Below are 22,564 nucleotides of genomic sequence, written 5' to 3'. Positions count from 1 at the left end.
CATAGCCCCCCCTCTGGCTGTCCAGATGAGAGAGTGTGGTGTGCAGTACCTGGGAGACAGCATCATCTGTGGATCTGTTTGGGCGATAAGCAAACTGCAGCGGGTCCATGGAGGAAGGGAGGAAGGCGCAGAGAAGGGGGCTCTGGGGGACCGGGCTCAGGAGAAGAGGGCTCTGGGGAACTGGGCTCAGGAGAAGGGGGCTCTGGGGAACTGGGCTCAGGAGGAGAGGGCTCTGGGGGACCGGGCTCAGGAGAAGGGGGCTCTGGGGAACTGGGCTCAGGAGAAGGGGGCTCTGGGGGACCGGGCTCAGGAGAAGGGGGCTCTGGGGGACCGGGCTCAGGAGAAGGGGGCTCTGGGGGACCGGGCTCAGGAGGAGGTGGCTCTGGGGGACCGGGCTCAGGAGAAGGGGGCTCTGGGGGACCGGGCTCAGGAGAAGGGGCTCTGGGGACCGGGCTCAGGAGAAGGGGCTCTGGGGACCGGCTCAGGAGGAGGTGGCTCTGGGGGACCGGGCTCAGGAGAAGGGGGCTCTGGGGGACCGGGCTCAGGAGAAGGGGGCTCTGGGGGACCGGGCTCAGGAGAAGGGGGCTCTGGGGGACCGGGCTCAAGAGGAGAGGGCTCTGGGGGACCGGGCTCAGGAGAAGGGGGCTCTGGGGGACCGGGCTCAGGAGGAGAGGGCTCAGGAGGAGAGGGCTCTGGGGGACTGGGCTCAGGAGTAGGGGGCTCTGGGGGACTGGGCTCAGGAGGAGGGGGCTCTGGGGGACCGGGCTCAGGAGGAGAGGGCTCTGGGGGACCGGGCTCAGGAGAAGGGGCTCTGGGGAACTGGGCTCAGGAGGAGAGGGCTCTGGGGGACTGGGCTCAGGAGAAGGGGGCTCTGGGGGACTGGGCTCAGGAGAAGGGGGCTCTGGGGGACTGGGCTCAGGAGGAGAGGGCTCTGGGGGACCGGGCTCAGGAGGAGAGGGCTCTGGGGGACTGGGCTCAGGAGGAGGGGGCTCTGGGGGACTGGGCTCAGGAGAAGGGGGCTCTGGGGTCGGCCCGGGGTGGCAAGGGGAACTGGGACCGGCCGGGATGGAGATGGGGCAGGAGTAGGCTACCTGAAGCCGGCGCCCGGACACGGGGATCAGGGGTCGGCAGCGCCGACGTGTCAAGGGTCACAGGGGTCGGCCTTCTCGCTGACGGGTCACAGAGAACAGGGAATAATTGTCTTTTCTTGATCGGTTACTTCCCTCAATATCTTTTGTTTGGATATAAATAAAATCAGAGACTGCTGGGGAGAGGAAGCACTTTTTCATGATTTATTGTCATTTCCATTCAATCACGTGAGGATTCAATTCAATTCAATTCAGTTTATTTGTATAGCCCAATTTCACAAATTACAAATTTGTCTCGGAGTGCTTTACAATCTGTACACATAGACATCCCTGCCCCAAAACCTCACATCGGACCAGGAAAAACTCCCAAATAACCCTTCAGGGGGAAAAAAGGGAAGAAACCTGCAGGAGAGAACAGAGGAGGATCCCTCTCCAGGATGGACAGAACAATAGATGTCATGTGACCAGAAGGACAGATTTAGAGTTAAAACACATTCAATGAATGTGACAGAGTGTATGAATAGTTCATAGTAGGCATATTCCACGATGGAGACCTCCACGATCCATCAGACAGATGGCGGTGGGGAGGAGGAGTGGGCGGAGTCTCAACAGTGGGCGGAGTCTTAACAGGACAGTGGCGTAGTCGGTAGCAGGAATTCCACGACCCAGACCTCGATGATCCATCAGCAGATAGGATCTATGCCGTCTCATAGGGTCTGATGACCCCATGAGACGTGAAGTCAAAAGGACTCCGGGGAGAAAGCAGAGTTAGTAACGTGTGATGGAGAGATGAACATTCATCCCTAAGGAGAGAAAAGAGGAGAGAGGTACTCAGTGCATCCTAAACGTCCCCCGGCAGCTATAAGCCTATAGCAGCATATCAAGGGGCTGGACCAGGTGAACCTGATTCAGCCCTAACTATATGATGATCTGAGTGTCGGGTTTCATGAGTTATAATTTAAGTTCAACCTGAACTATTCAGCCTAATAAATTAATTCCAATGTTCAAGAGAAACCATAATTGTATTCTGGGTTTTTCCGCGTATTGGCTGCATCAGGGTTGCCAGGTCTGTGTGACAAAACCAGCCCAATGGCCAATAAAACCAGCCCAATATCAGAACTCAAAACATTCCTGTGCCAAACCATATACACTGCTTTTAAAGTCCAACAGCATTGCTATCATTGCCAAATGTATTGTAATATCTACAAAGTATCACCAAATTTTTAGTATGCCAGCATTAAAAGCAGTTTTCCCTAAACAGTTATTTCACCTAGGTCCTAAAATGGCCTTGTGTAATTAGATACAGTATATTATCATAAATAAAATATAGCTCTGTGAACGTGTAGACCAATTCACTGACGGACAAACTAACCTGTTGCTTTGTCTTCCCTTTTCTCTCCCTCCCTGCCTGGACAACATGAATGTACTGTTTTCACTTCATATGCATATACTGTAGTTAATGCAATACCTTATTTCAACTGAAACACCCTATCATGTTGCTTCACTATATTTTAATCATATACTTATAGTTCATACATGTTTAAATAGGCTATGCATTGACTGAATTAAAATAATTTCAGCTTACCTGTTTGACTTGTACTGTTGACTTACAGTAAAAAAAAGAAAAAAGAGATAAACTCCTTGAAATGGAACTATTTACAATTTCCAATGTCTTTTGTTTAGACGCTTTGAGATCCCTCGCCCTCTTGGTCCTTGTCATACATGTCTGTACTGAACAAGGCCAGCATCTCTCTGGTTGGCTCCAACTGGTGGCAGCAGATTCCATGCCTCTGCATGAAGGCCCGAATGCGAAGGATGTTCTCCAGAAGGCTGTCTTTCATTCGATTGCGCAATTTGGTCTTGATCAAATTCATCTCCGAGAATGTGCAGCTGCGTTGCTGAATGCCAATGCCAGAAGTGAGAGGGCAAACGATCCAAGCTCTTTGTCACCGGCAGCATCAATGTGATTTTTCACTTCAATCCAGAACTGTTCGGTTTTGCAGTCTTCTGTATTCTCCCACTGAAGCGTGTCCAGCACTCCACTGTTGATCAAGCTTGCCGAGGTTTCCTGTGTACAGGTGGAGAAATGACACAGATGCTAGCTGGGGGTTTTCTGAACACTGAGCACCGTAGATGGACTCAAGACCCCGAGAGACTGGAGTTGCTGCATGTTGGTAGGCAGACGTCGTTTCATTTGCTTCGCAAATTCAAGCAGATAATCTTTGCAACGTTGTTTGACGTTCTCTGCTGCTGGTGCGTGTAGATGTGCGTTCTCCAGCTCCATCTGGAACCGAATTCCATAATCAACAGCGGAGAGAGGCAGCTGGTTGGTTTCAATGGCCCCGTCAAAGGCTATGATGTCTGTCCACCTTGAGCTGTCCACGACCACGGTGCTGATTGTTGTGACTCTTCGTAGCGGGCTCAGGAGCCGGCGACGGAATACCGGGACCAGGAGCTGACGACGGGAAATCGGGAGCAGGGGTCGGCCGGGGTGCCGACAGGACACAGGGAGCCAGAACCGATGTGCACTGAAGCACAGAGGCAACAGCGGGAACCCTCAAGGTCTTTAGCTCAAGGGCCCGGAGGGACTCCCACATGTTCTGGAGAAGAACGTCATGGTAAACTGGCCAGACAGGAACTTTGCTGCGGAAACTGGAGCTGGCTAAGCCCAGCCCAGACCATGACAGTAGAGGCGTCCCTTGGAGGGGAAGGCCCTGATAAGGAGGTCGATGGCGCAGTTATAGGGTCGGTGAAGAGGAAGACAGGTGGTACGGGACTTGCAGAACACCTCCCTGAAGTCCTGGAACATGGGGGGGAATCCCAGAGAGGTCTGTCATCTGGAAGGGGGCCTGAAGGTTTAGAAGGTATGTTATGAGAGGCAGACCAGAGACAAGAAGAATGACATTGGGTACTCCACCCCAGTATGGACCCTGTAAGCCAATCAATGTTCCAGTAACCAGGGATAACCAAGACTGATGGGTAACTGAGGTGAGTCGATGACATGGAAGGTGTACTGTTCAGAGTGGTTACCTGACATGAGGAGGCCTAGAGGTGGAGTACAGTGAGTCACATGACAGAGCAGACTGCCGTCTAAGGCGTGGGCAAGCAGGGGATCCTCAAGGGGTACCAACCGTAGCTGGATCCAGAGAACCAGTAGGGGAGACAAGATAGCGTGCATCAGGTTTCTGGAATGTTTAGTTGTCTCGGGTATCCAGGTGATATCTTTCGTTACATTGTCATAAGGACTGTTTGAAAATATCGGTTATTTCTTACATTTAACACCTTTCTAAATAGATATTTTAAGAGTCAAATCTCCGGGTTAAAACAGGGTGATAATATACAGTATAAAATCTATATTTTACAACACTTAAATACATTTCCACAAAAAAATAGAAGGAATTTCTTCAAGGGGAGAAATAATTAACTTATTATTTTTAGTATTGAAAATTCATGACGGACAACAATTTAAATAATAAAGCCTAGAAAGAAAAGTATAAGAGAATATAGTAGCTCAAACCTACCCATATTTTCAGTTTTCATAAAAGGTACAGATCAGAGTGTGAACGGCTTGCCCAGGTACAGTCTACCTGCAAACATAGAAACACTGAGATAAGTAAAGGGTACACCCTGTTCTGTTGCAAGGGCATGACCAAGAACAGTGGCATCACAGATTGACGAGATACAACAGGTTTCACTGTGTTTTAGGGTCCATTGACTGACTGGTTTCACTGTGTTTTAAAGATACATCAACTCAGGCTTAGACAAAAACATGAATTACAACTATGATAACAACGACGAGATTTATGAAGCAATAGAGCGCTGATGAGATAAACAACAGATAACGCCATTCAGACATACGAGTTTGGCTGGGGAGGGGTAGGAGGTGGGGCATGGACTGTATGAAGTGGACGTAGTTATCAGGGCAGACCGGAGACAAGAAGAATGACATTGGGTACTCCACCCCAGTATGGACCCTGTAAGCCAATCAATGTGTGGGGTAAGTTCCAGTAACCAGGGATAACCAAGACTGATTGGTAACTGAGGTGAGTCGATGACATGGAAGGTGTACTGTTCAGAGTGATTACCTGACATGAGGAGGCCTAGAGGTGGAGTACAGTGAGTCACATGACAGAGCAGACTGCCGTCTAAGGCGTGGGCAAGCAGGGGATCCTCAAGGGGTACCAACCGTAGCTGGAGTTGCTCTGCCAGCTTGCGATCAATGAAGCTCGTATCTGCTCCAGAATCGATAAATACCATGCAAGATCCAGAGAACCAGTAGGGGGAGACAAGAGAGCGTGCGTCAGGAGCCTAGAAGAACATGAGGAAGAGGCTCACTAGAAATCCTCCTAATGGTGAGCCTGGTCTTATACAAGGCACCTCGCCAGGAAATGTTCCAGCTGCCTACAGTAAAGGCACCAAGCTGTATTTTTCCTTGTACTTCAACTTCAAAATTCAAATTCCCTTGTTAAAAACGGCTTAATCGGAAAGTCATTTTTGTAAATATGTGGTTTAATGATGTCCAGCATTAATACATGTCCAGAAATCTTCCAACTAATCATGATTTTTACTTTTCTCTGGTATCCAGGTGATATCTTTCCTTACATTGTCACAAGGACTGTTGTCGGTTAAAATCGGTTATTTCTTACATTTAACACCTGCACGCAATTTCGAAATAGAGATTTTAACAGTCAACTCTCTGGGTTAAAACAGGGTGATAATATACAGTATAAAATCTAGATTTCACAACACTTAAATACATTTCCCATTACATTTCCATAATAAGAATAGAAGGGGGCTCAATGACATTACCATAAAGAACCGCTACCCACTCCAACTCATCTCTTCTGCCTTTGAGTTGATGCGGGGGGCTACCATCTTCACAAAGCTAGACCTGCATAACGCCTATCACTTGGTCCGGATCCGAGAGGGGGATGAGTGGAAGACAGCTTTCAACACCCCTACTGGACATTATGAAAACCTGGTTAAGCCCTTCAGTCTGACTGATGCCCCAGCCGTCTTTCAGGCCCTGGTGAATGATTCAAGATTCAAGATTCAAGATGTTTTATTTGTCACATACACACACAGGGTGTGCAGTGAAATGAAAGTGGCAATGCTCAGCAGGAATGTGCAAGTACACACTATTTACAAATAAAAAACAACACAATATTTACAGTAAGTGTGTGTGTGTGTGTGTGTGTGTGCCTATGTGCTCAGAGACATGTTAAACAAGCAGGTGCTCGTCTACCTAGACAACTTTCTCATTTTCTTGACGTCCCAAGAGGAGCATGTTCACCATGTCCAAGCAGTCCTTCAACATCGCCTGAGGAATTCTCTGTTAGTTAAGGCAGCGAATTGAGAATTCCATGCCGCTTCTGTCCCCTTCCTGGGTTAGATTATGGGACAGAGGATTGTGCAGATGGACCCTGCCAAGGTAAGCAGCTGCAACGATTCCTGGGGTTCGCCAATTTCTATCAGAGGTTTATCCGCGGCTATATAGCACCGTGGCTGCCCCAGTCACGGCTCTCACCTCATAAAGGTGCAGTTCCAGTGGTCACCCTCAGCTGAATAGGCCTTCCAGAAACTTAAGGCCTGGTTTGCCTCTGCCCCTATCCTCCAAGTTCCCGAAACAGAGAGATAGTAGTACATGTACTTATTTTTAGGGCTGCAACTAACGATTATTTTGATAATCGATTAATCGGTTGATTATTCTATCAATTAATCGATTAATCGGATACAAAAACAAAAAAACTTTAATTTTCAACCCTTTATTCAAAACAGGGTCCGTACGGTCATGGAAAACCTGGAAAAGTCATGGAATTTTTAAATGGCTATTAGCAGGCCTAGAAAAGTAATTTAAAAAAATAAAAACCCTAAATATTTGGAAAAGTAATGCAAATTTGTTTTATTCACATTTTAATTTACACGGTATATATACGGTATGCTTTGGAATTCTCATTGTTAGTTTAAATACTACATCTTCTCACTTTGTCACGTAAAGACAGTTTTCACAAAATGTTTAATCATGGAAATTTGGTTTAAAGTCATGGAAAGGTCCTGGAGACCCACTGGTCACCATGGTGATGAACCTGTTCACTGGTCACCATGGTGATGAACCGTCACAAACAGACTGACAGCTCTCCTCTCCTGAGCAGTGGTCCCCATGTGGCTCCGCCCCCTGAACAATATCAGAGACGCGTTCCGATTTATTATTTTGTTCACCTGGCCCGCTGCCGTTGAGATTGCAGTGAGACACGGAGAAAATGTGAAGTGGTGCTCTTCACAATAAAACATCTTTGATGGACGTGTCGCGTCTCGGCCAATCAGCGTTCAGATGTCCACAGCGTTTGGGAAGTTAGGTTAGCTTGAATGTTACGCTGCACGGTGTAGCGATACTAACAAAGTACCCGTACGTTAAACACGATGTGATTTAGCATATTTTTAGTATCGATACTTCATTAAAAGAGCGATCAGAGCGCACGCAATGCTCCGCTCCGTTAAATGTTGTCTGCACGCGCAGCGCTCACAACGAGTGGGGGCGTGGCTTATCTCCGCTGCCTTTCTCCATGGACAAATATGTTCCGCTATCCGCCACGGAATAAATAACCACGTTTTCTACGTTATCCTCTTGTGGAAATGCCACACACGTCGTGACATGTAGCGCCCTGGTGTCTGGGGTCATGACGTCACCCGGAGGCGCACTCAGCTCCGTGAATGTCTCCGACGACGTGAAGGACTTCCGCATCCAGCGCCACGTGAGCAGCAGCAGCCAATTAGATTCATCAACAGAGGAGCAGCTCAGCGCTGATTGGCTCTCACAACGCAGCGTTCCGTCTCTCCTCTCCTCTCCGCTCTCGTTTCTCCTGCGCCGCTCTGCGCTCAACTCAACTTTGTTTATACTCTGTGACTTATTGAGCGCCGTAATAATCGCGCGACACAACGAATCGATAATGAAATTCGTTGCCAACTATTTTAATAATCGATTTTTATCGATTTTATCGATTCGTTGTTGCAGCCCTACTTATTTTGAAAGCAATTTAGAATATTTAGGCAATAGGTTCAGGTTTTATGGAAAAACCTTGTTTTTTATTCAACATCACATAATTCACAATCCAAAAGCTATGAACAAAGACACAACAGGTTTATATTATAGCCTTATATATTAACAATGTGGTGGTTAAAATGTTTCAAATTGTGTGCTTCCACAATATATATATAGGGTGTATTAAACTTTTACATTGTGTTATATTAGGCTTAAATGACATCTACAAAGATGATTGAGAGGGCCCACACACACACACACACACACACACACACACAGCTCTCTCCCTCAGACCAGGGTCAACAACGCCAGACAGAGACAGACCCAGCGGCCTTGTGCTGCTCCAGTCTGAACCGGTAGAGAGGAGACTGCAGAGAGGACCAGGAGGCTCAGACACAATAACGATAAGAGAGACGAGGGGGGAGACGTCAGCAAGAAACCTCACATTCCTTAAAGTAACCAGTGTGGACTGGGACAGAGGTCACACCGAGGTCACACTGAGGTCACTCTGAGTGACGAGAACTGATATGTAATGAGGGAGTGGACGGAGGCGGCACCTGCATTGAGGCTGATGTATAAATAATATGTCAATGTGTTTGTTCGGGAAAGACAGATGTGGAGGGAGGTCGTTGTCTTTAATACCCAGACCAGGTTTATTTGTGAAACTGTTGGTTACAAATAAATCTACGTGAAATGAACTCTGATCCAAACTCTCTGTGTCCTGTGGGTGTTTGATTACTGAGGTCCAGAGGGTGAGTATTCTGTGGCGTCTCACCAGCATTCAGATAGGAGAGAGATACAAGTGTATATGCATCAGGTTAAGAGATTAGTCAGAATGGACCAAAAAGGAAGAAATCCAGCCACAACAACAATATGTGTTGATTCATTTCAAGCTTTTGTCTTTTCCTGCTAGTCGTCCTGACACCAGTCACGATGGAGGGATCAGTTGTGCAGGTTTTGTCCCCTGAGAAGTGTGACGTTGACATTTTAGACGATGGAAGGACCATCAGAGACTTCATAGACGATAAAATAAAAGAGCTTGCTTCAGCGGTGAGTATCAGAGACATTGTGTCGCTTTAGTTTTCCTCACTATGAATCTCTGTGTAATTGTGCCCATGCATCGTGGTCGTTGAGGTCTCTTGTGGGCCCTTGTCAAAAGAAAAGCAGTTGACTTTGCTCTATTCGTTCAGGACAATGAACAGCCATTCCATGTGGCCAATCTGGATAGCATCTTTGAAAAGCACCTCAAGTGGCGTACAAACTTACCTCGAGTCAAGCCTTTCTATGCAGTGAAGTGCAACAACGACGCCGCAGTGTTGAGGATGATGACTGCTCTGGACACAGGGTTCGACTGTGCTAGCAAGGTACCAGGAGGTATTTCAAAGAGCATCCAGCTCTGCCTTGGCTTCATTGTGGAGAAGTAGTTTACTGATTTGAAACACGCCTTGGTGGAACACAGGTGGAGATCCAGACGATGCTGTCCCTCGGAGTGACACCTGACAAAATCATTTACGCACACACAACCAAACCGCTGTCCCACATCAGATATGCCCGTACTCATGGAGTCCATACCATGACTTTTGATAGCGAGGAGGAACTCTTGAAAATATCTCGTTGCCACGCCAAAGCCAAGTGAGTAAACTATTAGTATTTGTTGCTTCTGTGTTTAGTGTAGATTATTGTGAGCGGACCGAGTAATACTTTGAAATCTATTGTTCCAGATTGGTACTCCGCATTGCAGTGGATGACTCTGCATCCAAGGTAAGGCTGAGCTTGAAGTTTGGAGCCAGACTGGAGTCCGTTGCTAAGCTGCTGGGACGTGCTGGAGATCTGGGCTTGGAGGTCATTGGGGTCAGCTTTCATGTAGGCAGTGGGTGCACTGACAGTTTGGCGTTCAGGCGGGCCATCGCAGACGCCCGACGTGTCTTTGACCTTGGGGTAAGTCATTGTCGCAGCAATAGAGCGTTGTATTGGGGATTAATAAAGTATATATCTATCTATCTATCTATCTATCTACAGAGAGCCATTGATCAAGTTTGTTACAATGCTTTGGAATTGGGAAGCAAACCATCTCAACAGACCAGTGTTGGAGTACGAGTGTGATCATCAATACAAGGGAGGGCGATGGTCATTTGTTTTTGGGAAGACAGCTTTGGACAAATAGGCTTTCGGACCAATGGACATTTTTTAAATAATGGGCCTGTGGCAGCTGTGTCTGATTTGGCCTCGGCTGCTGGTGATTGGCAATCACTCAGCAGCCGAGGCCACCCTTATAAAAGCTGCCACTTGAGTAATGGCGTACGGATGGCGTGCGTGGGCGCTGCTGTTCTGACTTTGTTTTTTAGTAGTTTTTTATTCTTCTTTCTGCTACTTATTTTTTTTTTAAAACGTTAGCAGCAGTAGTACGACCGACAGATGCACACTTCTGGAGATTGAGTCACGCAGTTCGCAGTGCGCCTATTTTTTTTTTCAACCTTACTCGACGCCCCGCAGGAACAGTAGCGGAACTATCTCCGTCCATTTTTAGCGCGCATCCAAACGCGCGTGGACGACGGGGGAGGAGCGCTGGCGGGTTGTTAGGCTGAGACCGAAGCCAATCGACCCCACTACCCACCATTTTACTGGCAAATGTACAGTCTTTGGACAATAAGCTATGCGAGCTCCAGGCTCGTATTCAATTCCACCGAAACTAAGGACAACTGCATCATCTGCCTTGGAGACATGGATGTCGGAGGAGGTTACCGACTCAGCCATCGAGCCGGCAGGATTTTCTCCAATCACAGCGGACAGAACAAAGACTCTCTCTGGTAAAGATCGTGGAGGTATGTCTCATGATAAACAGATCTTGGTGCAACCAAAGTCATGTACATACTCTCAAGTCGTTCTGTTCCCCGGACCTGGAGTACCTACTGCTCATGTGTCGACCACTCTGGCTACCGGGAGTTTACAGCAGTCACCGTAACTGCTGTGTACATTCCGCCTCAAGCTAACACGGACATAGCGCTGAAGGAACTCTAGGCGATCAGCGAGCAGGAGTCGGCACACCCGAGGCTGCTTTCATTGTGGCGGGGACTTCAACAAAGCGAACCTGAAGAAAGTTCTCCCGGTTCTACCAACACATAAAAGCAACACGAGGGGGAGAATTGGCTCTCACTGCTACACTCCCTTCGGGATGGATTCTCTTTCCGGATGGATACACAGCCCCTCTCCGCCCACCGTTCGCAAATCGGACCACCGCCCATCCAACTACTCCCGCCTACAGGCAGAGGCTTAAGCAGCAACCAATCGCTGTGAAGGAAGTGCAACGCTGGTCGGACCAATGGAGTCTATGCTACAGGACTGTTTTGAACGTGCTGACTGGGATATGTTCAGGGTCGCGTCGGACAACAACGTCAGTGAGCCGCGTCCTCAGTCACCGGGTTCATCAAGAAATGCATAGATGACGTTGTTCCTACCAAGTCGGGTCGGATTTATCCCAACCAGAAACCGTGGATAAATGGCTATGTTCTTGCACTGCGCACGCTAATAACACCACCGACTGAGGAATATGGCGGGATACAAAAGAGCCCGCGACCTCCGTAAGACCATCGGCTCTGCCAGCGGGAGTTCAGGAACAAGGTGGAGGAAAAGCTCAAGAGCCATGACGTGAGAGGTGTGGGAAGGGCTACAGACAATCACGGACTTCAGAGGAGAACCAGCGGTGAAGAGAACTCCTCTACCTCCCTCCCAGGCGAGCTAAATACATTCTTTGCTCGGTTCGTGTGCGGCAGCCGCGTCAAGCAGCGCGCCCGAGGAGACCAGCCTGCTGATCATCTCAGAGGCCCGTGCTGCAGAGCCTTCAAGCGGGTGGACATCCGGAAGGCGGCAGGTCCCGATCCCGGCGGGCGCCTCAGAGCATGTGCAGACCAGTTGGCAGGAGTCTTCGCAGACATCTTCAACCTCTCCCTGTCCCAGGCTGTTGTTCCTGAGAGCTTCAAGATGTCCACCATTGTGCCTGTCCCCAAACACCCCAAGGTAACCTGCTTGAATGACTGGAGACCGAGGCCTCACCTCGATTGTCAGTAAATGCTTGAGAGGTTGGTCAAGGACTTCATTTGTTCCATGTTGCCTGCCACGCTGGACCCATGGCAATTTGCATATCGTCAAAACAGATCCACCGACGACGAATTGCCATGGCACTTCACACCGCCCTTTCCCACCTGGAGGAGGAACTGTTGTGCGAATGCTGGTTATGGACTACAGCTCAGCGTTCAACACTATTGTTCCCGCCAAGCTCGACACCAAGCTCAGAGGTCTAGGCCTGCACTCTACCATGTGCAGCTGGATACTGGACTTCCTGTCGGGCCGCCGCCAGGTGGTGAGGATGGTACCACCTCAGAGCCGCTGACCCTCAACACGGGAGCCCTCAGGGATGCGTGTTGAGCTCCTCTACTCCCTGTACACCCACGACTGCGGCCATGCAGCCCAACGTCATCATCAAGTTTGCTGGCGACACAACAGTGTTGGGGCTGATCACCCACGACACGACGAGACAGCCTACAGGGAGGAGGTTGGATCACTGGTACAGTGGTGCCAGGAGAACAGCCTCGTCCTCAACGTCAAGAAGACCAAGGAGCTGATCGTGGACTACAGGAAGCGGAGAGGAGAGCACACCCCATCTCCATAGACGGAGTTGCAGTAGAGGGTCAGCAGCTTCAAGTTCCTCGGCACATCTCCGAGGACCTCACATGGACCACGCACACCACTCACGTGGTGAAAAGCCCAACAACGCCTGTATTTCCTTAGGCGACTGAGGAAATTCAACATGGCCCCCGCATCCTCAGAACATTCTACACCAGTACCATCGAGAGTGTTCTGACAGGTTGCATCACCGCTGGGTACGGGAACTGCACCGCCCTGGAGCGTAGGGCACTACAGAGGGTGTGGTCGGCATGCAGTACATCGTTGGAGGTGAGCTTCCTCCATCCTGGACATATACACAAGCGGTGCGTGGCCAGGGCCAAACGGATGATGAAAGACAATAACCACCGCCACAAACTGTTCACCCTTCTACCGTCAGGCAGGCGATACCGCAGTATCAAGTGCCGACAAACAGACTGAGGGACAGCTTCTTCAGTCAGGCCATCAGGCTGCTGAACAAGGACTGAGACCCTCATTAACACTACACACCAGAACATATTCTGTGAATATCTATGGTGTATATTTTATTACATTGTTTATATATATATATATTGTATATATATATTGTATGTATATATATATATATATATATAGTCTAAAAAAGTGTATATTTTATTACATTGTTTTATATATATATATTGCCATGATGTATATTCTATTACATTGTTTTATATATATATTGTTAATACTTTCTTCTTTTTTTGTGTGTGGATATTGTATAGTTTATTCTCATTCTTATTCTTTTTTTAGTCTGCTACTGCTGTCGGGTGTTTTGCACATAAGAATTTCACGAACCGATGATACTTGTATAAAAGGGGATGTGACAATAAAAACTTGAAACTTGAAACTTGAAACTTGAAAAACTTGAGGTGAGCAGAGGCGCGTGATTTGCGGTCTGCTCGGTGTCGTGTGTGTGCCAAATAAAAGATGTCTTCAGACGAAACCTCTCTGAGCCTGGCTGGTCCTTGGTGCTGGTGGGGGAAACCCACGGGTAGTGGCAGGAGTCATGCTACAGGGCCGTAGGAACAATAGCCGGTCCCCCAGATAGTGGTTGCAAATTTGTAAAATCTTTATAAATGGTGCCTTATTAGACAGGGGTACTGATGTGTTTTTCAGAACTTGTTGGGCCTCCAGATGAGTCTGTTGGATATTGGCGGAGGATTCTCTGGGATAGAGGACTGTCTAGTCGAATTTGAAGAGGTAAAAGGAAGAAAATATTCATTGTAAAGTGTTAATTATGTCAACTATTTTCTCAATACGTGTGGGTTTTGCCTCTAATTACATGGCTCGTACTTCATAGAAACACATGCAGAGACCTTACCTGTGTTACCTGGACTGCCAGTGATAATGGTTACTGTAGGTCACGTGTCTGGAATATAAATAGAGGTGTGATACCTGTGAAATATGCTATTAACCCAACGTGATCTTCTTCCCTAGTTTTCAGAAGTCATTAACGCCGCACTTGATGAATTCTTCCCACCTGACAGTGGAGTGCAGATCATTGCAGAACCAGGCCGCTACTTCGTGGATTCAGCCTTCACACTTGCAGCAAACGTCATCGGCAAAAAAGTAATCGCAGATGATTTGGACGAACATAGCGGTAATGTAGAGATATCACTTTTGAGTATTCAGTATTATTTCATAGTTAAAAAATGTGTGATTGTATTTGAATATGTCTTGATTGAACAAAACTAAATACAATGTGTAGGTGGCAACTACCAGTTGAGTCTGATGGCTCCAAATGGCAATGGACTACAACAAGAAGCCTCTTCAGGAAACATCCATGCTGAGCCTCTGAGTGAGCACAAGGACTTGCAGATTTATGAATACTGATTTTGTGCAGAACCCCCAGATACCTGGTGGTTGCATGTGTTGGAGGGACAGATAAAAAAGCTAAATGTTTTATGACAATCTTCCTATTATCTGAACCATCTTTGTGAGATAGTTGCCATTTAAATACCTTATTTTGAGTGTATATATTTTCAGATGGTGAGCACAACAGCCCCGACAGACTAATGATGTACTACCTTAATGATGGAGTATATGGTTCCATGAGTTACATTATCAATGATGCTGCCCACAACCGTTTGGAACCATACCTTCACAGGGTAAATATCAAACTCATTACTTAAGAACATCAATATTTGAAGATTTTTCAAAACACTAGTTTAGGATTTTTATGTTAAATGCCACTCATTTAAAACCCTCGCCTTCCACAGTATCTGAGCATGGCAATTCCAGAAGAGTATGCGCTGAAAATTGTGGTTGTATAAATAATCAGTGGTTAAGAATCGGTTTGGGTGAGGCAAGGAACACATTTTGTTATGGCGAGGGTAATATCGTGGTTATGGTTGATAGAAAGGCAAACGCTAATTGTAGGTCTGTGTCAGAACACAGTCAGTGTTGTTGGGTGAGGGCAAAACGTGGACCCAAAAGCAGCACAAGGAGTCAGATTCCGGTTTAGTCTTCAAACAAAAGGTTTCTTTAATTGAAATGAGCAGAACCAGTCTGGCAACGGGAGGAAACAAAACGATCTGACAACGTCATGCAGGAAGACACAGACTAAATAGGCTGGGGAACGAGACACAGGTGGAAACAATGAGGGCGGGGCTAGATATTCACACAGGAGGAAACAATCAGGAATAAGATAGACGATCAAAGGGAAGGAAGTGCAGGGAAACAGAGGAAACGAAAAAAAGAAGACAGGAAAACTCCAGATCATGACAGCCGGACGGGATGGCGACCGGACACAGGGAACTGGAGCCGGACGGGACGGCAACGGGATACAGGGAACTGGAGCCGGATAGCGACGGCACACAGGGAACTGGAGCCGGACGGGACGACAACGGGACACATGGAACTGGAGCCGGATGGCGACGGCACACAGGGAACTGGAGCCGGACGGGACGGCAACGGGACACAGGGAACTGGAGCCGGATGGCGACGGCACACAGGGAACTGGAGCCGGACGGGACGGAAACGGGACACAGGGAACTGGAGCCGGATGGCTTCTCTGTTGTACAACCAAATTCACACGTGATAGCCAACCCAGTGGGTTGAGTTTTGCTCGCAGGTCCAGGACGTATTGGATCTCACTTTTGCTGGTGCTTTTACAGTTTTACTTTAATGAGGTCGAGCCCCCCCCCCCCCCCCCCCAGAGTTGGGATGAACAACAATTCAAAGGGAGAAAATCCCGTGGAGGCCTGAGGACCTCCCGTACTGCAAACAACAGAGTCAAGCCATTTATCCCAATTACAATCATCTTCATTAATACATTTATGGATCATGGACTGTAAAGTCTTATTCAGATGCTCCACCACACTAGGTCTGGGTGCATTCTTTTAAGGGGGCCCACGTTGCGCTCCAGTGTAACAGGTTCTTGGCTTACACATGTAAGTTTCTCTCCACCCCAACACCACAGGATGAGCACACTCAGCGATATATTCGTAATATCCTTTATATGGACTGCAGACTGTGCCTCTGCTCTCCTCTCCCGTCCTCCATCCCTATCCCATCTCATATAAGGTAGAGTTACTCATCAGCTGATCCCCTGCAGCTGAGGCCAATTAGGCCTCTTCCCGGCACCTGTTCCCTGAGCCACTCGTCCACAGCTGAGCCTAACCACGCCTCAGCAACCACACAGGTTATGATCTAGGGAGGACTTCTTTGTGCTTGACAGGTCGCTACCAGAGCAGTATACGGATTCTCTTTGTCACTCCCCCAGTCGAAATATGGTCACTTTCGTTGATTAATTGCAAAAATGCCAAGATAGCAGTGGAAGTAAATCAAATTGGTGACGGCCAAAATGCCCAATTCGAGGCTTCAAAACGTCATTCCACAGACCAATGGGTGACGTCACGAGAACCACGTCCACTTCTTCTACACAGTCTTTGGTTGAACAACATTCTGAAGGCTCCCCAACCTGACCTGAGAAAAGTCAGACATGATCTTTAGAGGAAAAGATGACCAGGTGCTTTCATATTTCAATGTCTGTGTTGTTGAGAGCAGCGAGCAGAGATTCCGGTCTGTTCTCTGGGGTCCAACCTGCGACAGCATCGACAAAGTAACCGACAGCTGCTGGATCCCTGAGTTGGATGTGGGGGACTGGCTCCTCGTCGACAACATGGGGGCTTATTCTGTTAGTTTGTCCACGGACTTCAACAGCTTTGAAAGAGCTCACATTTATCCTGTTGTGACAGCTGAGACATGGCACACCTTAAACCTTTCTGACATCTACAACATCTGCAAATGATCTGGGAACACTTCTATTAGACAGCGGCTCACTGCGGACCTTACCATATATCATAGGTATAGATTATTGTAGTGAGGCTTAAAATTCTCTATTTTTAAACTGTTTTAATATAAATACTCTCCTTATCAACAATGTTTTCTTCCCTGTGGAAAAAAATGTCACCCTGTATTTACCGATGTGTACGTGAGTGTATGGGTTAGACGACTGCTCGCTGATTGGTCCAGGTGCTCTTCCAGCCAGGGACCTGATTGGAAGATGAGTTTTTGTTTTAGATAAGTGAAAGGCCAACATTTTCAGAAAGTCTCTTTTTGTTATTTGGTATCTTTGATTGTAGCTTTTAGCCCCGTTGCCCATTTTGTTAACTCTCATTTACTTGTGTTGAAGCAAAGAGTTCCTTTCATCTTGAATAATTGACTTTGTAAACTGTTAAACATCTGGTCTCATGTGGCCTCCTTTTTCCTGATGTCAGTGTCACATTAAGAAGCCATTCAAACGCAGAATGGATAGTGTGGATAAAACACATGATTGTTAAAATTAATTGAACCATAGGCCCAATAACTTGTCAAGTGATTGTGAAACATAGCATGAATCGATAACTTCCAATTACATCCTGGATCCAGCACTTCAAACCCATTGGTCCCCAATGACGATGAGACAAATAAGAATGGGTAACAGGTGGTCTCATTATTTTATTTGTTAAAGTTTCAGTAATTTCCTAAAACAGGTCTTTATGTTGTTGTTTTTACCAAAAAGACAAGGATTACAATGTAAGTTTCTTTGGCGAACTATTTTCAGATGTGGTTTAACTCAAGCTGCGACTGTTGGTAAATTAATCGACTTGACAAAAAAGAAAATTAATTGCTGTATATTTTTATCTCTATATAAATCAATTAAACAGGGTGGGAAATGTAATTTCACAATAAAAAACTATGAAAAACAATGTGTTGAACTTTCCTTTAAGTTCCAACGTCAGGCAATAAAACAAACGTTCCGATGTGCAACAAAGATGTATCTGAAATCCCACCATTGTAAAATTGACAAAATGTACGAAAATGATGAATGTGACCAGATCCCCACATGTTTAAAGTTTGTATTTGTTCGAGAGAGACAATGTACTTTGATGAACACTTTAAATTAACCTCCCGGTCCAGTAGATCGGTTTTTAACAGAATTTACAGACTTCCTGACGTCTATTATTTAGTTAGATGAAGTGGTGCTGGTTGGTGATTTTAATCTGCATGTCAATGATGCAACAAACTGTCGCCACTGATGCTTCTGGCTCCACTCATAGGGATGCTCATATCCTGGACCCTGTGTTCTTTCTGGGTCTAGATATTGATCATATCTGTTGTGAGGATCTACTGATCAGTGATCACAAAATCAGGCACAGCGTTGAAGTGGTTTTCATCATAGCTGGTCATAGAAGGCAGTGGCGGTGCGTCCATAGAGGGCGCTAGGGCGCCACCCCTCTTAACATTTTGAGATGAAAAAAAAAAAGAAGAAGAAAAAAAATACATCCTGTCAAAAAACATTATATGCCAAATCATTTAAATAGTAAATATACCGTGTTGACGCGCTAAATGTGTGTGGGAGACCGTCAGCCTGTCAACAACCACTTAAGTTAATGTGAAAAAATATAATATATCGCCACTCATCCTCACGGAGAGAAGCCCCGCCCCATTTTCGGGGCACCGGCCCAACGTGTGTGTACAGGAGCGAGCAAACATTTCACAGTCATTTCGGCAAGGACGGCTTCTCATTGGCGGATGAAACGTGAATCTTGGGGCACAAAAATGTGCGCTCTGGTCAATGACATCGTTTATTATTTCACGTGATTGGACTATTCGGCTGATCAGAGACCGGTATCGTTCCCTCAGCCCAGAGAGCTGCACGGAGCTACAGGAGCAGGTAGCTAACGGAGCTGTTAGCTGGAGGCTCAGTGAGTAATGCACTGTTTAGTTTCCCCTGTCTGTTGTTCCAAAGTCCTGGGACTGAAACTTCAGACAAGTGTAAATCACGAATCTTGCCGCAGTTATCTAGCTAAGAGCATGGAGCTAACTCGCTAACAGCCTGAAGCTAACCCTGTTTGCAGAGCAGAGCAGCAGAAGGAGACCGAACTGGCATCGAAACACAACGAAGAAGTTCTGAAAAACAGACACATTCCCTCAAGAATAATGGAAACAGGCTGGTTACAGACATGATTGACTTTAACCAGAGAGTTATTGAGAAGTTTGACCACTTTAATTCAATTCAATTCAATTCAGTTTATTTGTATAGCCCAATTTCACAAATTACAAATTTGTCTCGGAGTGCTTTAAAATCTGTACACATAGACATCCCTGCCCCAAAACCTCACATCGGATCAGGAAAAACTCCCAAATAACCCTTCAGGGGGAAAAAAGGGAAGAAACCTTCAGGAGAGAACAGAGGAGGATCCCTCTCCAGGATGGACAGAACAATAGATGTCATGTGTACAGAAGGACAGATTTAGAGTTAAAATACATTCAATGAATATGACAGAGTGTATGAATAGTTCATAGTAGGCATATTCCACGATGGAGACCTCCACGATCCATCAGGCAGATGGAGTTAGAGAGGAGGAGTGGAAGGAGTCTCAACAGTGGGCGGAGTCTCAACAGGGCAGTGGCGTAGTTGGTGGCAGGAATTCCACGACCCAGACCTCGATGATCCATCAGCAGATATGATCTATGCCGTCTCATAGGGTCCAATGACCCCATGAGACGTGAAGTCAAAAGGACTCCGGGGAGAAAGCAGAGTTAGTAACGTGTGATTGAGAGATGAACATTCATCCATAAGGAGAGAGAAGAGGAGAGAGGTGCTCAGTGCATCCTAAACGTCCCCCGGCAGCTATAAGCCTATAGCAGCATATCAAGGGGCTGGACCAGGTGAACCTGATTCAGCCCTAACTATAAGCTCTGTCAAAGAGGAAAGTCTTCAGTCTACTCTTAAACGAGGTGACTGTGTCTGCCTCCAGGACTGAAGGTGAAGCTGGTTCCATAAAAGAGGAGCTTGATAACTAAAGGCTCTGGCTCCCATTCTACTTTTTAAGACTCTAGGAACTACAAGTAGTCCCGCATTTAGTGAGCGCAGCTCTCTAGTTGGGCAATATGATACGACAAGCTCCTTAAGATATGATGGTGCATCACCAATCAAGGCTTTGTACGTTAAGAGAAGAATTTAAAAAGTGATTCTAGATTTTACGGGGAGCCAGTGCAGAGCAGCTAGTGCAGGAGTGATGTGATCTCTTTTCTTAGTTTTAGTGAGAATACGAGCTGCAGCATTCTGGATCAACTGGAGGGACCTAAGAGACTTATTAGAGCAGCCTGATAATAAGGAGTTGACTTTAGAGACTTATAGAGCAGCCTGATAATAAGGAGTTGACCTAAGAGACTTATAGAGCAGCCTGATAATAAGGAGTTGACTTTAGAGACTTATAGAGCAGCCTGATAATAAGGAGTTGACCTAAGAGACTTATTAGAGCAGCCTGATAATAAGGAGTTGCAGTAATCCAGTCTCGAAGTAACGAACGCGTGAACCAATTTTTCTGCATCTTTTTGAGACAAGATGTGCCTGATTTTTGAAATATTACGTAGATGAAAGAATGCAGTCCTTGAGATTTGCTTTACGTGGGAGTTAAAGGACAAGTCCCGATCAAAGATAACAGAGATTATTTACAGTGGTGTTGGATGCTAGAGCAATGCCGTCTACAGAAACCACATCACCAGATAATTGATCTCTGAGGTGCTCAGGGCCGAGTAAAATTACTTCGGTTTTGTCTGAGTTTAACATCAAGAAGTTGCAGGTCATCCATGTTTTTATGTCTTTAAGACATGCTTGAATTTTACCGAGTTGGTTGCTCTCCTCTGGTTTTATCGATAGATATAGTTGAGTATCATCTGCATAGCAATGAAAGTTTATGGAGTGTTTCCTGATAATATTGCCCAAAGGAAGCATGTATAAGGTAAATAAAATTGGTCCAAGCACAGAACCTTGTGGAACTCCGTGACTAACGTTGGTGGTTATCGAGGCGTCATCATTTACAAATACAAACTGAGATCGATCTGATAAATAGGATTTAAACCAACTTAGTGCCGTGCCTGAAATGCCAATCGACTGCTCCAGTCTCTGTAATAGGATGTCATGGTCAATGGTGTCGAATGCAGCACTAAGGTCTAACAAGACCAGTACAGAGATGAGTCCTTTATCTGCTGCCATTAAGAGGTCATTTGTAATTTTCACCAGTGCTGTCTCGGTGCTGTGGTGTTTTCTAAATCCTGACTGGAACTTCTCAAATAAACTATTATGATGTAGAAAGTCGCACAACTGATTTGCAACCACTTTCTCAAGGATCTTGGAGAGGAAGGGGAGGTTAGAGATCGGTCTGTAGTTAGCCAACACCTCTGGATCCAGAGTGGGCTTCTTCAGGAGAGGTTTAATAACAGCCACTTTGAAGGAGTGTGGTACGTGGCCTGTTAGCAGAGACACGTTGATAATATCTAATAGAGAGCTGCCAATTAAAGGCAAAACGTCTTTAAGCAGCCTCGTCGGGATGGGGTCCAAGAGACAGGTAGACGGTTTAGAAGTAGAAACCGTTGACGATAATTGGTCACGGTTGATGGGAGAAAAGCCCTCCAAATATACACCAGGGCATACAGCGGTTTCCAAGGCCATTCCACTTGAGGACAGATTGGCACTGGTTAAGGGCAAGAGATTATTAATCTTGTCACTAATAGTTAAAATCTTTTCATTAAAGAAGTTCATGAAGTCATTACCACTGAGGTTTATAGGAATGCTCGGCTCCACAGAGCTGTGACTCTCTGTCAGCCTGGCTACAGTGCTGAAGAGAAACCTGGGGTTGTTTTTATTTTTCTCTATTACTGATGAGTAATCGGCTGCTCTGGCATTACGGAGGGCCTTCTTATAAGTTTTAAGACCATCCCTCCAAACTAAGCGGGATTCTTCCAGATTAGTTGAACGCCATATGCTTTCAAGCTTTCGTGACGTTTGCTTTAGTTTGAGGTCTCTGAGGGTTATACCAGGGAGCAAACCTCCTCTTCCTCACTGTCTTCTTCTTCAGAGGGGCTATCGAGTCCAGTGTCATTCTCAGAGAGCCTGTGGCACTATCAACAAGATGATCAATCTGGACTAAAGTTAGACCAGGAGTCCTCTGTTATATTGAGACCTGGACTAAAGTTAGACCAGGAGTCCTCTGTTATATTGAGACCTGGACTAAAGTTAGACCAGGAGTCCTCTGTTATATTGAGACCTGGACTAAAGTTAGACCAGGAGTCCTCTGGTATATTGAGACGTGGACTAAAGTTAGACCAGGAGTCCTCTGGTATATTGAGACGTGGTATCGAATCAAATGCAGAAGGAATCGCTTCTTTAAAGAGAGGAGGCTACTTTTCTTTACAGTAGTGGCTCTACTCTGTCACCCAATGTAACATGTGATCTCTTTCTGACTCTATTCTGCTCTGAACCTCT

The 22,564-nt window shown here is 46.5% G+C and overlaps 1 protein-coding gene across 1 annotated transcript; it reads left to right on the top strand.

Moving 5' to 3' along the window:
• The first annotated feature begins 9,060 nt into the window (after window positions 1–9,060).
• On the top strand, window positions 9,061–17,059 carry LOC130188631 (ornithine decarboxylase-like). Its single transcript, XM_056407041.1, has 8 exons — window positions 9,061–9,177; window positions 9,318–9,491; window positions 9,587–9,759; window positions 9,849–10,065; window positions 13,924–14,007; window positions 14,245–14,407; window positions 14,794–14,915; window positions 16,778–17,059. Exons 1-8 carry the CDS (start codon window positions 9,061–9,063, stop codon window positions 17,057–17,059), a joined length of 1,332 nt encoding a protein of 443 aa, XP_056263016.1.
• The last annotated feature ends 5,505 nt before the right edge of the window (window positions 17,060–22,564 follow it).

Source organism: Pseudoliparis swirei, chromosome 23 (assembly GCF_029220125.1).
Source record: "Pseudoliparis swirei isolate HS2019 ecotype Mariana Trench chromosome 23, NWPU_hadal_v1, whole genome shotgun sequence".
Classification (NCBI taxonomy): domain Eukaryota; kingdom Metazoa; phylum Chordata; class Actinopteri; order Perciformes; family Liparidae; genus Pseudoliparis; species Pseudoliparis swirei.
The sequence above is the reverse complement of the archived record's forward strand: the minus strand, read 5'-3'. Positions and strand labels throughout refer to the sequence as shown.